The 15488-nt window shown below is 51.4% G+C and overlaps 1 protein-coding gene across 3 annotated transcripts in view; it reads right to left on the bottom strand.

The window, feature by feature from the left end:
- Positions 1-15488, bottom strand: part of LOC118388306 (kazrin-like) — a 342539-nt gene that overhangs the window by 189592 nt on the left and 137459 nt on the right. For all 3 annotated transcript variants that reach the window (XR_008144326.1, XM_052526569.1, XM_052526570.1), the window contains exon 3: positions 4058-4280. Coding sequence is in view for 2 of the 3 variants with exons in the window: in XM_052526569.1 (XP_052382529.1) it covers positions 4058-4280 (223 nt within the window). In the remaining variant the exon portion in view is untranslated. The remainder of the gene's footprint in view (positions 1-4057; positions 4281-15488) is intronic.

Below are 15488 nucleotides of genomic sequence, written 5' to 3' on the forward strand. Positions count from 1 at the left end.
ACTGCCTAGTGCCTACTGCCTAGTGCCTACTGCCAAGTGCCTACAGCCTACTGCCTACTGCCTACTGCCTAGTGCCTACAGCCTAGTGCCTAGTGCCTACAGCCTAGTGTCTACTGCTTAGTGCCTACTGCCTAGTGTCTACTGCCTAGTGCCTACAGCCTAGTGTCTACTGCCTAGTGCCTACTGCCTAGTGTCTACTGCCTAGTGCCTACTGCCTACTGCCTACAGCCAAGTGCCTACAACCTACTGCCTACTGCCTACTGCCTAGTGCCTACAGCTTAGTGCCTAGTGCCTACAGCCTAGTGTCTACTGCTTAGTGCCTACTGCCTAGTGTCTACTGCCTACAGCCTAGGCCTACAGCCTAGTGCCTACTGCCTAGTGCCTACAGCCTAGTGCCTACAGCCTAGTGTCTACTGCCTACTGCCTAGTGACTACAGCCTAGTGCCTAGGGCCTACAGCCTAGTGTCTACTGCCTACTGTCTAGTGCCTACAGCCTAGTGCCTACAGCCTACTGCCTAGTGCCTACAGCCTAGTGCCTAGTGCCTACAGCCTAGTGTCTACTGCTTAGTGCCTACTGCCTAGTGTCTACTGCTTAGTGCCTACTGCCTAGTGTCTACTGCCTAGTGCCTACAGCCTAGTGTCTACTGCTTAGTGCCTACTGCCTAGTGTCTACTGCTTAGTGCCTACTGCCTAGTGTCTACTGCCTAGTGCCTACAGCCTAGTGCCTACTGCCTAGTGTCTACTGCCTAGTGCCTACAGCCTAGTGCCTACTGCCTAGTGCCTACTGCCTAGTGCCTACTGCCAAGTGCCTACAGCCTACTGCCTAGTGCCTACTGCCTAGTGCCTACAGCCTAGTGCCTAGTGCCTACAGCCTAGTGTCTACTGCTTAGTGCCTACTGCCTAGTGTCTACTGCCTAGTGCCTACAGCCTAGTGTCTACTGCCTAGTGCCTACTGCCTAGTGTCTACTGCCTAGTGCCTACTGCCTACTGCCTACAGCCAAGTGCCTACAGCCTACTGCCTACTGCCTACTGCCTAGTGCCTACAGCTTAGTGCCTAGTGCCTACAGCCTAGTGTCTACTGCTTAGTGCCTACTGCCTAGTGTCTACTGCCTACAGCCTAGGCCTACAGCCTAGTGCCTACTGCCTAGTGCCTACAGCCTAGTGCCTACAGCCTAGTGTCTACTGCCTACTGCCTAGTGACTACAGCCTAGTGCCTAGGGCCTACAGCCTAGTGTCTACTGCCTACTGTCTAGTGCCTACAGCCTAGTGCCTACAGCCTACTGCTTACTGCCTACTGCCTAGTGCCTACAGCCTAGTGCCTAGTGCCTACAGCCTAGTGTCTACTGCTTAGTGCCTACTGCCTAGTGTCTACTGCTTAGTGCCTACTGCCTAGTGTCTACTGCCTAGTGCCTACAGCCTAGTGTCTACTGCTTAGTGCCTACTGCCTAGTGTCTACTGCTTAGTGCCTACTGCCTAGTGTCTACTGCCTAGTGCCTACAGCCTAGTGCCTACTGCCTAGTGTCTACTGCCTAGTGCCTACAGCCTAGTGCCTACTGCCTAGTGCCTACTGCCTACTGCCTAGTGCCTACTGCCAAGTGCCTACAGCCTACTGCCTACTGCCTACTGCCTACTGCCTAGTGCCTACAGCCTAGTGCCTAGTGCCTACAGCCTAGTGTCTACTGCTTAGTGCCTACTGCCTAGTGTCTACTGCCTAGTGCCTACAGCCTAGTGTCTACTGCCTAGTGCCTACTGCCTAGTGTCTACTGCCTAGTGCCTACTGCCTACTGCCTACAGCCAAGTGCCTACAGCCTACTGCCTACTGCCTAGTGCCTACAGCCTAGTGCCTAGTGCCTACAGCCTAGTGTCTACTGCTTAGTGCCTACTGCCTAGTGTCTACTGCCTAGTGCCTACAGCCTAGTGTCTACTGCCTAGTGCCTAGTGTCTACTGCCTAGTGCCTACTGCCTAGTGCCTACTGACTAGTGCCTAGTACCTACTGCCTACTGCCTAGTGCCTACAGCCTAGTGCCTACTGCCTACAGCCTAGTGCCTACTGCCTACAGCCTAGTGCCTACTGCCTACTGCCTAGTGCCTACAGCCTAGTGCCTACTGCCTAGTGCCTACAGCCTAGTGCCTACTGCCTACTGCCTACTGCCTACAGCCTAGTGCCTACTGCCTACAGCCTAGTGCCTACAGCCTAGTGTCTACTGCCTAGTGCCTACTGCCTACTGCCTACAGCCAAGTGCCTACAGCCTACTGCCTACTGCCTACTGCCTAGTGCCTACAGCCTAGTGCCTAGTGCCTACAGCCTAGTGTCTACTGCTTAGTGCCTACTGCCTAGTGTCTACTGCCTAGTGCCTACAGCCTAGTGTCTACTGCCTAGTGCCTAGTGTCTACTGCCTAGTGCCTACTGCCTAGTGCCTACTGACTAGTGCCTAGTACCTACTGCCTACTGCCTAGTGCCTACAGCCTAGTGCCTACTGCCTACAGCCTAGTGCCTACTGCCTACAGCCTAGTGCCTACTGCCTACTGCCTAGTGCCTACAGCCTAGTGCCTACTGCCTAGTGCCTACAGCCTAGTGCCTACTGCCTACTGCCTACTGCCTACAGCCTAGTGCCTACTGCCTACTGCCTACAGCCTAGTGCCTACAGCCTAGTGTCTACTGCCTAGTGCCTACAGCCTAGTGCCTACAGCCTAGTGGCTACAGCCTAGTGCCTACTGCTTAGTGCCTACTGCCTAGTGCCTACTGTCTACTGCTTAGTGCCTACTGCCTAGTGCCTACTGGCTAGTGCCTACAGCCTAGTGTCTACTGCTTAGTGCCTACTGCCTAGTGCCTACTGCCTAGTGTCTACTGCCTAGTGTCTACTGCCTAATGCCTACTGCCTAATGCCTACTGCCTAGTGCCTACTGCCTAGTATCTACTGTCTTGTTTATTTTATTTCACCTTTATTTAACTAGGTAGGCAAGTCGAGAACAAGTTCTCATTTCCAATTGCGACCTGGCCAAGATAAAGCAAAGCAGTTCGACAGATACAACGACACAGAGTTACACATGGAGGAACTGCTACCTACAGCCTAGTGCCTAAAGCCTACTGCCTGCCATGATGTGAATGAAGCAACATGACAATGACCATATCATCCTGATCAACCACATGCTTCCACATTTCCACCCTTTAAGACAATGTGATGTGACGCCAAACTCATGCTGGAGTAGCTGGCAGCAACTCTCCTCTCTCCGGGCTAACACAGACAGAGAGAGAGCCAGGACGGAGCCAGAGCCAGGGGGAGCCAGAGCCAGGACGGAGCCAGAGCCAGGACGGAGCCAGAGCCAGGACGGAGCCAGAGCCAGGACGGAGCCAGAGCCAGGACGGAGCCAGAGCCAGGACGGAGCCAGAGCCAGGGGGTGCCAGAGCCAGGGCGGAGCCAGAGCCAGGGGGAGCCAGAGCCAGGATGGAGCCAGAGCCAGGACGGAGCCAGAGCCAGGGGGTGCCAGAGCCAGGACGGAGCCAGAGCCAGGACGGAGCCAGAGCCAGGACGGAGCCAGAGCCAGGGGGTGCCAGAGCCAGGACGAAGCCAGAGCCAGGGGGAGCCAGAACCAGGACGGAGCCAGAGCCAGGACGGAGCCAGAGCCAGGGGGTGCCAGAGCCAGGACGGAGCCAGAGCCAGGACGGAGCCAGAGCCAGGGGGAGCAGAGAAACACACAGTCTCCACCGCTGCCTAGGAAAGCAGACCAGGACCAGCCCCTCCTTGTCCTAGTTCCCTTCTCCTACTCCCCTATCCCTATCCGGGTGCTGTGAGTTATCCAACGGAGGAATAAGTTAGCAAAAGAACGGTGGAATGAGATTAGTCATCCCATTGTCCAGTTACGCATTCCTCAAATACTTTCCCTACACACACACACACACACACACACACACACACACACACACACACACACACACACACACACACACACACACACACACACACACACACACACACACACACACACACACACACACACACACACACACACACACACACACACACACACACACACACACACACTGTGTGTAACTCACCCCGGTAGCGGAGGCTGTCATGGTCGTGGTGGTTGTGCTGGTGGTGCTGATGGTTGTTCACCAGGGGCGAGGGGGGGCTGCTGGCCCCCAGCTCTGCCAGTCTACGGCTGGTGGCCGACAGCTCTGAGCGCAGGTTGGTCACCTCCTGACTGGCAGACTGGATTGCCCCATCGATCCTCTGAGCCAGCTGCTTGTTGTCTTCCATCATTTTAAGGATTTTCCCCTGAGGACCAAACCCACACAGAGCAGCATGGTGTCAAGTGGAGCATTAGGGGATGAAGAGACTGATACCCTCTCCCTCTCGTTCTCTCTCCCTCTCGTTCTCTCTCCCTCTCTCTTCTTCTTCTCCTCCTCCTCCTCTCCCTCTCGTTCTCTCTCCCTCTCGTTCTCTCTCCCTCTCTCTTCTTCTTCTCCTCCTCTCCCTCTCGTTCTCTCTCCCTCTCGTTCTCTCTCCCTCTCTCTTCTTCTTCTCCTCCTCTCCCTCTCGTTCTCTCTCCCTCTCGTTCTCTCTCCCTCTCTCTTCTTCTTCTCCTCCTCTCCCTCTCGTTCTCTCTCCCTCTCGTTCTCTCTCCCTCTCTCTTCTTCTTCTCCTCCTCTGCCTCTTCTTCTCTCACAGTTTACTTCACACATAAAAATGCCAGCAGCCAGTTGCTCTTATCTCCCCTCCGTTCAGCCAGAACAGAGATGGTGTGTCTACTTGTTACTGCATACAGTCAGTATCCTCCTGTCCCTGATTTGTGTGTTTTGCCAAATACAGAAAGTGAGTGAGAGAAAGAGATGAAACACAGCAGACGGAGAAGGAAAGTGAGTATTCCTGCCGAGGAGAATGTGCTGTGAGCAGCTGCTCTATGAGAGGACCCAGCGCATACAGAGATGACATGCACCCTTTTAAATGGAACGTACCATGTGCTGCAGCACCAGAGGAGAAGGGGGTTGTGGGGGTGATAGAGGTAGTTAGACTAAGCTCCACTTCTCAAACTCTTTAACAACAGAATACATCATCATGTATCCCACATCCTACAGACAGACTGACTTCGTAATCCACTCTCCTATGTGAAGCTTGTTTTCCCATTTTTCTTGGCTTGGGTGTAGTGTTGGTCCCTGTAACAAAACTCGCTCTTTCTCTCTTTCTCTTTCTCTCTCTCTCTATATATATATATATATAAAAGGACATTTCAAATGTCATATAATGTCTATGTACAATGTGGTAACGATGTGCAAATAGTTCAAGTATGAAAGGGAAAATAAATAGATAGATAAATATAGCTTATTTGCAATGGTGTTTGTGCTTCACTGGTTGCCCTTTTCTTGTGGCAACAGGTCACAAATCTTGCTGCTGTGATGGCACACTGCGGTATTTCACCCAATAGATACGGGAGTTTATCAGAATTGGATTTGTTTGTGTAATCTGAGGGAAATATGTCTCTCTAATATGGTAATACATTTGCTTTCTCTCTCGCGCAGACACACGTACACACACACACACACACACACACACACACACACACACACACACACACACACACACACACACACACACACACACACACACACACACACACATCCTTTGTCCCTGGAAAGCTCGCCCCCACATCGGAAGAAATGAAAGGGGGCTGGCTCAAGCCTGGCCAAGAGGAAAACATGTCAACCCCGAAAACAAACTTAGCATAGGACTAACAGACAGTTAGAGGCACAGCCCATAAATGGGGAGAGGCTGGGAGAATTACAATTGAGCCTCAGTAAGAGAACATTGTGGGCTTATGTCTATGATCAAAAACGGCTCAAAAGGATTACAAGTTCGAGATTTATCTCTAACCCCAACAAACAAACACTACCAGATCAATTCCTATTTTGGAGGGATAGGCAGTTTTATGAAACACAGAGATTTGGATGTGTATGCCTTTAGATCGTTAACACTTCTCAATACAGCTACAGTTCAGCCCACCTCTAACACCCTGATCAAATCATACATCTGGATTGAATCTATTAGCAGTGTTAAACAGGTATTTTCCCCAGTGGCAAAACACATTCTCTGTCTGTGAACAAAGTCAGGGAGATAAACGCAACAGCTTGTCACTCTGTGCCACTGTCTAGGTTTAGTGATAACAGTCAGTGTGCTCATTGGTATTCACACAATGCAGAGGCAGACAAAGGCATGGCCAGCGTGAGACCAGGGAGTCTGTATCACAGACAGCTCTGATTGTTATAATGATAACAAATGTACTGTACATTATTTGTGTACAGCTTCTTATTTGTTGATTCTGGTACTTTCAAGTGGGAAACTCTGAGCTCGTGTTTCTACAACGAGTTTCCTAGTTCTGACTAGTACGTGAACGCCACATAAGATCCCAGTTTCACTGTGAAGTTACTGCAGTTCTACCACATCTTACTTTGAAATGAAGCTTGTAAATTAATGTGGTGCAGCTGCTGGTGCTTCTATACACCTTTACTCTGTGCCTCAGGTACAGTGCCTGTGCCTTAGGTAGCCTACAAGTTCGTCTGGCCTCAGGTACAGTGCCTGTGCCTCAGGTAGCCTACTAGTTAGTCTGGCCTCAGGTACAGTGCCTGTGCCTCAGGTAGCCTACTAGTTAGTCTGGCCTCAGGTACAGTGCCTGTGCCTCAGGTAGCCTACTAGTTAGTCTGGCCTCAGGTACAGTGCCTGTGCCTCAGGTAGCCTACCAGTTAGTCTGGCCTCAGGTACAGTGCCTGTTGCCTCAGGTAGCCTACCAGTTAGTCTGGCCTCGGGTACAGTGCCTGTGCCTCAGGTAGCCTACCAGTTCGTCTGGCCTCAGGTAAAGTGCCTGTGCCTCAGGTAGCCTACTAGTTAGTCTGGCCTCAGGTACAGTGCCTGTGCCTCAGGTAGCCTACTAGTTAGTCTGGCCTCAGGTACAGTGCCTGTGCCTCAGGTAGCCTACCAGTTAGTCTGGCCTCAGGTACAGTGCCTGTTGCCTCAGGTAGCCTACCAGTTAGTCTGGCCTCGGGTACAGTGCCTGTGCCTCAGGTAGCCTACCAGTTAGTCTGGCCTCAGGTACAGTGCCTGTGCCTCAGGTAGCCTACCAGTTAGTCTGACCTCAGGTAAAGTGCCTGTGCCTCAGGTAGCCCACCAGTTAGTCTGGCCTCAGGTAAAGTGCCTGTGCCTCAGGTACAGTGCCTGTGCCTCAGGTAGCCTACCAGTTAGTCTGGCCTCAGGTACAGTGCCTGTGCCTCAGGTAGCCTACCAGTTAGTCTGGCCTCAGGTACAGTGCCTGTGCTTCAGGTAGCCTATCAGTTAGTCTGGTCTCAGGTACAGTGCCTGTGCCTCAGGTAGCCTACCAGTTAGTCTGGCCTCAGGTACAGTGCCTGTGCTTCAGGTAGCCTATCAGTTAGTCTGGCCTCAGGTACAGTGCCTGTGCCTCAGGTAGCCTACCAGTTAGTCTGGCCTCATGTAAAGTGCCTGTGCCTCAGGTAGCCTACCAGTTAGTCTGGCCTCGGGTACAGTGCCTGTGCCTCAGGTACAGTGCTTGTGCCTCAGGTAGCCTACCAGTTAGTCTGGCCTCAGGTAAAGTGCCTGTGCCTCAGGTAGCCTACTAGTTAGTCTGGCCTCAGGTAAAGTGCCTGTGCCTCAGGTAGCCTACCAGTTAGTCTGGCCTCAGGTAAAGTGCCTGTGCCTCAGGTAGCCGACCAGTTAGTCTGGCCTCGGGTACAGTGCCTGTGCCTCAGGTACAGTGCCTGTGCCTCAGGTAGCCTACCATTTAGTCTGGCCTCAGGTAAAGTGCCTGTGCCTCAGGTAGCCGACCAGTTAGTCTGGCCTCGGGTACAGTGCCTGTGCCTCAGGTAGCCTACCAGTTAGTATGGCCTCAGGTAAAGTGCCTGTGCCTCAGGTAGCCGACCAGTTAGTCTGGCCTCAGGTACAGTACCTGTGCCTCAGGTAGCCTACCATTTAGTCTGGCCTCAGGTACAGTGCCTGTGCCTCAGGTAGCCTACCAGTTAGTCTGGCCTCGGGTACAGTGCCTGTGCCTCAGGTACAGTGCCTGTGCCTCAGGTAGCCTACCAGTTAGTCTGGCCTCAGGTACAGTGCCTGTGCTTCAGGTAGCCTATCAGTTAGTCTGGCCTCAGGTACAGTGCCTGTGCCTCAGGTAGCCTACCAGTTAGTCTGGCCTCGGGTACAGTGCCTGTGCCTCAGGTAGCCTACCATTTAGTCTGGCCTCAGGTAAAGTGCCTGTGACTCAGGTAGCCTATCAGTTAGTCTGGCCTCAGGTACAGTGCCTGTGCCTCAGGTAGCCTACCAGTTAGTCTGGCCTCATGTAAAGTGCCTGTGCCTCAGGTAGCCTACCAGTTAGTCTGGCCTCGGGTACAGTGCCTGTGCCTCAGGTACAGTGCCTGTGCCTCAGGTAGCCTACCAGTTAGTCTGGCCTCAGGTAAAGTGCCTGTGCCTCAGGTAGCCTACCAGTTAGTCTGGCCTCGGGTACAGTGCCTGTGCCTCAGGTACAGTGCCTGTGTCTCAGGTAGCCGACCAGTTAGTCTGGCCTCGGGTACAGTGCCTGTGCCTCAGGTACAGTGCCTGTGCCTCAGGTAGCCTACCAGTTAGTCTGGCCTCAGGTACAGTGCCTGTGCTTCAGGTAGCCTACCAGTTAGTCTGGCCTCAGGTAAAGTGCCTGTGCCTCAGGTAGCCGACCAGTTAGTCTGGCCTCGGGTACAGTGCCTGTGCCTCAGGTAGCCTACCAGTTAGTCTGGCCTCAGGTAAAGTGCCTGTGCCTCAGGTAGCCGACCAGTTAGTCTGGCCTCAGGTACAGTGCCTGTGCCTCAGGTAGCCTACCATTTAGTCTGGCCTCAGGTACAGTGCCTGTGCCTCAGGTAGCCTACCAGTTAGTCTGGCCTCGGGTACAGTGCCTGTGCCTCAGGTAGCCTACCAGTTAGTCTGGCCTCAGGTACAGTGCCTGTGCCTCAGGTAGCCTACCAGTTAGTCTGGCCTCAGGTAAAGTGCCTGTGCCTCAGGTAGCCTACCAGTTAGTCTGGCCTCGGGTACAGTGCCTGTGCCTCAGGTACAGTGCCTGTGCCTCAGGTAGCCTACCAGTTAGTCTGGCCTCAGGTACAGTGCCTGTGCTTCAGGTAGCCTATCAGTTAGTCTGGCCTCAGGTACAGTGCCTGTGCCTCAGGTAGCCTACCAGTTAGTCTGGCCTCGGGTACAGTGCCTGTGCCTCAGGTAGCCTACCATTTAGTCTGGCCTCAGGTAAAGTGCCTGTGACTCAGGTAGCCTATCAGTTAGTCTGGCCTCAGGTACAGTGCCTGTGCCTCAGGTAGCCTACCAGTTAGTCTGGCCTCATGTAAAGTGCCTGTGCCTCAGGTAGCCTACCAGTTAGTCTGGCCTCGGGTACAGTGCCTGTGCCTCAGGTACAGTGCCTGTGCCTCAGGTAGCCTACCAGTTAGTCTGGCCTCAGGTAAAGTGCCTGTGCCTCAGGTAGCCTACCAGTTAGTCTGGCCTCGGGTACAGTGCCTGTGCCTCAGGTACAGTGCCTGTGCCTCAGGTAGCCTACCAGTTAGTCTGGCCTCAGGTAAAGTGCCTGTGTCTCAGGTAGCCGACCAGTTAGTCTGGTCTCGGGTACAGTGCCTGTGCCTCAGGTACAGTGCCTGTGCCTCAGGTAGCCTACCAGTTAGTCTGGCCTCAGGTACAGTGCCTGTGCTTCAGGTAGCCTACCAGTTAGTCTGGCCTCAGGTAAAGTGCCTGTGCCTCAGGTAGCCGACCAGTTAGTCTGGCCTCGGGTACAGTGCCTGTGCCTCAGGTACAGTGCCTGTGCCTCAGGTAGCCTACCAGTTAGTCTGGCCTCAGGTACAGTGCCTGTGCTTCAGGTAGCCTACCAGTTAGTCTGGCCTCAGGTACAGTGGCTGTGCCTCAGGTAGCCTACCAGTTAGTCTGGCCTCGGGTACAGTGGCTGTGCCTCAGGTAGCCTACCAGTTCGTCTGGCCTCAGGTACAGTGCCTGTGCCTCAGGTAGCCTACCAGTTAGTCTGGCCTCAGGTACAGTGCCTGTGCCTCAGGTAGCCTACCAGTTAGTCTGGCCTCAGGTACAGTGCCTGTGCCTCAGGTAGCCGACCAGTTAGTCTGGCCTCGGGTACAGTGCCTGTGCCTCAGGTACAGTGCCTGTGCCTCAGGTAGCCTACCAGTTAGTCTGGCCTCAGGTACAGTGCCTGTGCTTCAGGTAGCCTACCAGTTAGTCTGGCCTCAGGTACAGTGGCTGTGCCTCAGGTAGCCTACCAGTTAGTCTGGCCTCGGGTACAGTGGCTGTGCCTCAGGTAGCCTACCAGTTCGTCTGGCCTCAGGTACAGTGCCTGTGCCTCAGGTAGCCTACCAGTTAGTCTGGCCTCAGGTACAGTGCCTGTGCCTCAGGTAGCCTACCAGTTAGTCTGGCCTCAGGTACAGTGCCTGTGCCTCAGGTAGCCTACCAGTTAGTCTGGCCTCAAGGCGGGAGACAAGTACTATATGAAAGAGAGAGAGAGAGAGAGAGAGAGAGAGAGAGAGAGAGAGAGAGAGAGAGAGAGAGAGAGAGAGAGAGAGAGAGAGGCAAGGGATAAAACAAATAATGAAGTATGTGGGTACTGAACTGTTTAATGACAGAGCAGCCCTGATGTGGTTTGGGGCAGTGCATTCTAATTCATTACTGCATTCTTTGTTCAGGGTTTTTCAAACTGGGGACTGCGGCCCCTACGGGTCCACGGAGTTACTGCAGCAGGTCTGTGATTTTTCTGGGGGAGGGGGTACTTTTTAGGACAGACGATAGAGACAGAGGTGGAGAGGTGAGTATAAAATATGGTGGCAGAAGGTCAGAGAGGACCAGTGTAGTCTATTAGCACAGGCTAGCTGTAAGGTAGACTGCAGAATGATGGACGTCTCCAAACCACCAGCAGGACATTGCCACGAACACTTAGGAAAAGTTTTCGCTATTGTTCCGTCACTTGCACATGAGTTGATTTTTGTCATGCCCTGACATACAGTATATGACATACAGTCGGTGGAGGTCAGTGCCATTTAAGATGAGAGAGGATACATTTTTTTTCATGACCATGGCCTTATTTCTATTACAGCATATTGGATGACTGACATTCATATTTCATTCACCCAGTTCAATGTAACAGCGATAGGTTTAGCCTACTACATGATAATTCCCTATCATTAGTCCAACATTTGCAAACGAGAGTTTCTATTGGACAAATTCAGGTATATTTATCTCAGTTTTTTTCTGTTTGCTTCAGTTTAAGAAACGTTTTTCAACAGAATCGAAGGAATGAGTACACCCCAGATCACGTGTTAACACAGTTCACTTTCATAGCAGCCACATTATATTCCTTTCCAAGCCAAACTGCTACACACAGCCTACATCGTTGTCACCATATTAAATTAAATCAAATCAAATCAAATGTTATTTGTCACATACACATGGTTGGCAGATGTTAATGCGAGTGTAGTGAAATGTTTGTGCTTCTAGTTCCGACAATGCAGTAATAACCAACAAGTAATCAAGCTAACAATTCCAAAACTACTACCTTATAGACACAAGTGTAAGGGGATAAAGAATATGTACATAAAGATATATGAATGAGTGATGGTACAGAGCGGCATAGGCAAGATACAGCAGATGGTATTGAGTACAGTATATACATATGAGATGAGTATGTAAACAAAGTGGCATAGTTAAAGTGGCTAGTGATACATGTATTACATAAAGATGCAGTAGATGATATAGAGTACAGTATATACGTATACATATGAGATGAATAATGTAGGGTATGTAAACATTATATTAGGTAGCATTGTTTAAAGTGGCAAGTGATATATTTTACATCATTTCCCATCAATTCCCATTATTAAAGTGGCTGGAGTTGAGTCAGTGTGTTGGCAGCAGCCACTCAATGTTAGTGGTGGCTGTTTAACAGTCTGATGGCCTTGAGATAGAAGCTGTTTTTCAGTCTCTCGGTCCCAGCTTTGATGCACCTGTACTGACCTCGCCTTCTGGATGATAGCGTGGTGAACAGGCAGTGGCTCGGGTGGTTGTTGTCCTTGATGATCTTTATGGCCTTTCTGTGACATCGGGTGGTGTAGTTGTCCTGAAGGGCAGGTAGTTTGCCCCCGGTGATGCGTTGTGCAGACCTCATTACCCTCTGGAGAGCCTTACGGTTGTGGGCGGAGCAGTTGCCGTACCGGCGGTGATACAGCCCGACAGGATGCTCTCGATTGTGCATCTGTAGAAGTTTGTGAGTGCTTTTGGTGACAGGCCAAATTTCTTCAGCCTCCTGAGGTTGAAGAGGCGCTGCGGCGCCTTCTTCACGATGCTGTCTGTGTGGGTGGACCAATTCAGTTTGTCTGTGATGTGTACGCCGAGGAACTTAAAACTTACTACCCTCTCCACTACTGTTCCATCGATGTGGATAGGGGGGGTGTTCCCTCTGCTGTTTCCTGAAGTCCACAATCATCTCCTTAGTTTTGTTGACGTTGAGTGTGAGGTTATTTTCCTGACACCACACTCCGAGGGCCCTCACCTCCTCCCTGTAGGCCGTCTCGTCGTTGTTGGTAATCAAGCCTACCACTGTTGTGTTGTCCGCAAACTTGATGATTGAGTTGGAGGCGTGCGTGGCCACGCAGTCGTGGGTGAACAGGGAGTACAGGAGAGGGCTCAGAACGCACCCTTGTGGGGCCCCAGTGTTGAGGATCAGCGGGGTGGAGATGTTGTTGCCTACCCTCACCACCTGGGGGCGGCCCGTCAGGAAGTCCAGTACCCAGTTGCACAGGGCGGGGTCGAGACCCAGGGTCTCGAGCTTGGAGGGCACTATGGTGTTGTAGTCGATGCTGAGCTGTAGTCGATGAATAGCATTCTCACATAGGTATTCCTCTTGTCCAGATGGGTTAGTGCAGTGTGGTTGAGATTGCATCGTCTGTGGACCTATTTGAGCGGTAAGCAAATTGGAGTGGGTCGAGGGTGTCAGGTAGGGTGAAGGTGATATGGTCCTTGACTAGTCTCTCAAAGCACTTCATGATGACGGAAGTGAGTGCTACTGGGTGGTAGTAATTCCAGAGGTCAAGGGTCAGCTTGTGTCCCATATAGCCAGCAATAACAGAGGATCTCTCTCTCTCTCTCTCTCTCTCTCTCTCTCTCTCTCTCTCTCTCTCTCTCTCTCTCTCTCTCTCTCTCTCTCTCTCTCTCTCTCTCTCTCTCTCTCTCTCTCTCTCTCTCTCTCTCTCTCTCTCTCGAGATGCATGCTGGGTGTTTTTGGGAGTTTGTGTGTTTGGTGAGGAAAGCTCTATCCTAACTAACTTTCTTGATTCTATTCTTTTCTTTACATGTTATTTTCTATGGTGGAGGGTTAATGCAATATTTGTTTTTAGCGGTATCCAAAGTTTTTTTTTCAAAGTTAGGGTGGAAGAGGACAGAGTAACGTTCCGGGGGGTTGCAAGGTCTAGTGTGCGCAATGGCTTCTCAGCCTAGCGCGCAGGAGACGCTGTCGATACAGCATGGATTCAGGTGTGTTCCTGAGAACGGAGTTAAGGTGGAGGAGGTTCTGCTCGCGGTCGGTGAACAGGTAGGAGCTGAGTTTATACATTCTGCTTCTAGAATGAACAAGGCTGTTGTTGTGTTCATGAAAAGGGCTAATTTGGTCGGTAGGCTAATTGCTAGCGGAATATTTGTAAGGGATGTGTTGGTGTCAATTTCACCTCTCTCTACCCCTTCAACAAGAGTTGTAGTGGCAAATTTGCCTCCATTTATTACGGATGATCAAATTAGGAAAGAGCTGAGTCGTTTTGGTAAGTTTGCTAGCGGTTTCCGTGTACTGTCAGCAGGTTTTCAGGCAGATGCCGTTAAGCACGTTGTTTCATTCAGGAGGCAAGTGTTTATGTTTCTGAACAATAATGAGCAACAGCTAAATGTGCATTTTAAAGTGAGGCATGGGGAGGGGCTCTATGCAGGTTTTGCCAGCACAGATAGTCTACGGTGTTTTGAATGTGGGGATTTGGGGCACAAGAGCTTTGCGTGCCCACATAAAGGCCATAGACAAGGGGAGGGTACGAGCGCAAGGGGGGGAAATCGAGGTCAAAATGCAGGGGGTAAGGAGATGCAGACAGCAGAGGCTGGGCCTAGTCAGTCTAGAGATGGTGGTGTAGATGAGGCTGGGTCTAGTCAGGCTAGAGATGGTGGAGAAGCAGAGGCTGGGTCTAGTCAGGCTAGAGATGGTGGGGTAGCTGAGGCTGGGCCTAGACATGCTATGGAGGGTGGTATAGCTGAGGCTGGCCCTAGTCATGCTATGGAGGGTGTTGTAGCTGAGGCTGGCCCTAGTCATGCTATGGAGGGTGTTGTAGCTGAGGCTGGCCCTAGTCATGCTATGGAGGGTGGTGCAGATGATACTGCGTCTAGTCAGGTTATTCTAGTGGATGAGGAGAGTATAGTGGGGAAGTGTAAGAGATTAGGGGAGGAGGAGGAGGGTGTCAAGAGGAAAAAAGAAAAGGGTGTGGACAAAGGCACCATGGAAATGTTGCCTGTTGCTGTGGGTGAGGCCCTAACCAGAGAGAAAGGGCAGGTGGTCAGGGTGGGAGATAGAGAAGAGGAGGAAAGTGAGTCTGAGGAAGAGGATGAGGAGGTATTTTTTCAGACTCCTCTTCAATTGGCCCGGAGCTGACAGCCAGTCAACCAGAGGGGTCTAAGTACACGTTGAGAGAACTGACAAGGTTCCTGAATGAGACTAAGGGGAAAAAAGTGAATCTTGAGGCTTTTTTCCTGATCCTAGAAAGTTTGTAAGATCAGTACAACATGCTATGAGAAATGAGGGGCATGGTGTCCTCTCACCCAAGAAACGGTTTAGGTTGAGGAAGTGGGTCACAACAGTGCGTAAAGGTTTACCTTCAGACACTGTTTAAATGTTTAATTTCTTACTGACACTGGGGCTTTTTGAGCTTTGCTATTGGTCTATTTCTCTGCTGGCTTTTCTCCCACTTCTTATGGAGACTCTTCGGGTAGGCTCGCTCAATATAAATGGCGCCAGAGATGCGGGAAAGAGGAGTGTGTTGAGTGAATATGTAAAACATAAACAAGTACAGGTGTTGTTTCTGCAGGAGACGCATAGTGATGTGGTGAATGAAGTTGATTGGGGGCTCTGGTGGAAAGGGGCAAGTGTGTTGAACCATGGGACAAACCTTAGAATCTTAGTGCAGGGGTGGCAGTCCTTTTTGCACCGGGTCTGGCTGTAAAAATTTGCTCCTCAAAGGAGGTGTGTAGGGGTAGGTTGCTTGTTGTTAAAGCAGAAATTAACAACATGTGTTTTGTCTTTATAAATGTGTATGCGCCTAACACAGGGAGAGAAAGAGGAGTTCTATTTGGGAGTCTTAGACAGGAACTCTCACAAGTAGCGCCTGAGGAGACGCTGGTGATCGGAGGTGACTGGAACTGTACAATGGATTTTACAAAAGACAG

This window comes from Oncorhynchus keta, chromosome 10 (genome assembly GCF_023373465.1).
Source record: "Oncorhynchus keta strain PuntledgeMale-10-30-2019 chromosome 10, Oket_V2, whole genome shotgun sequence".
Classification (NCBI taxonomy): Eukaryota; Metazoa; Chordata; class Actinopteri; order Salmoniformes; family Salmonidae; genus Oncorhynchus; species Oncorhynchus keta.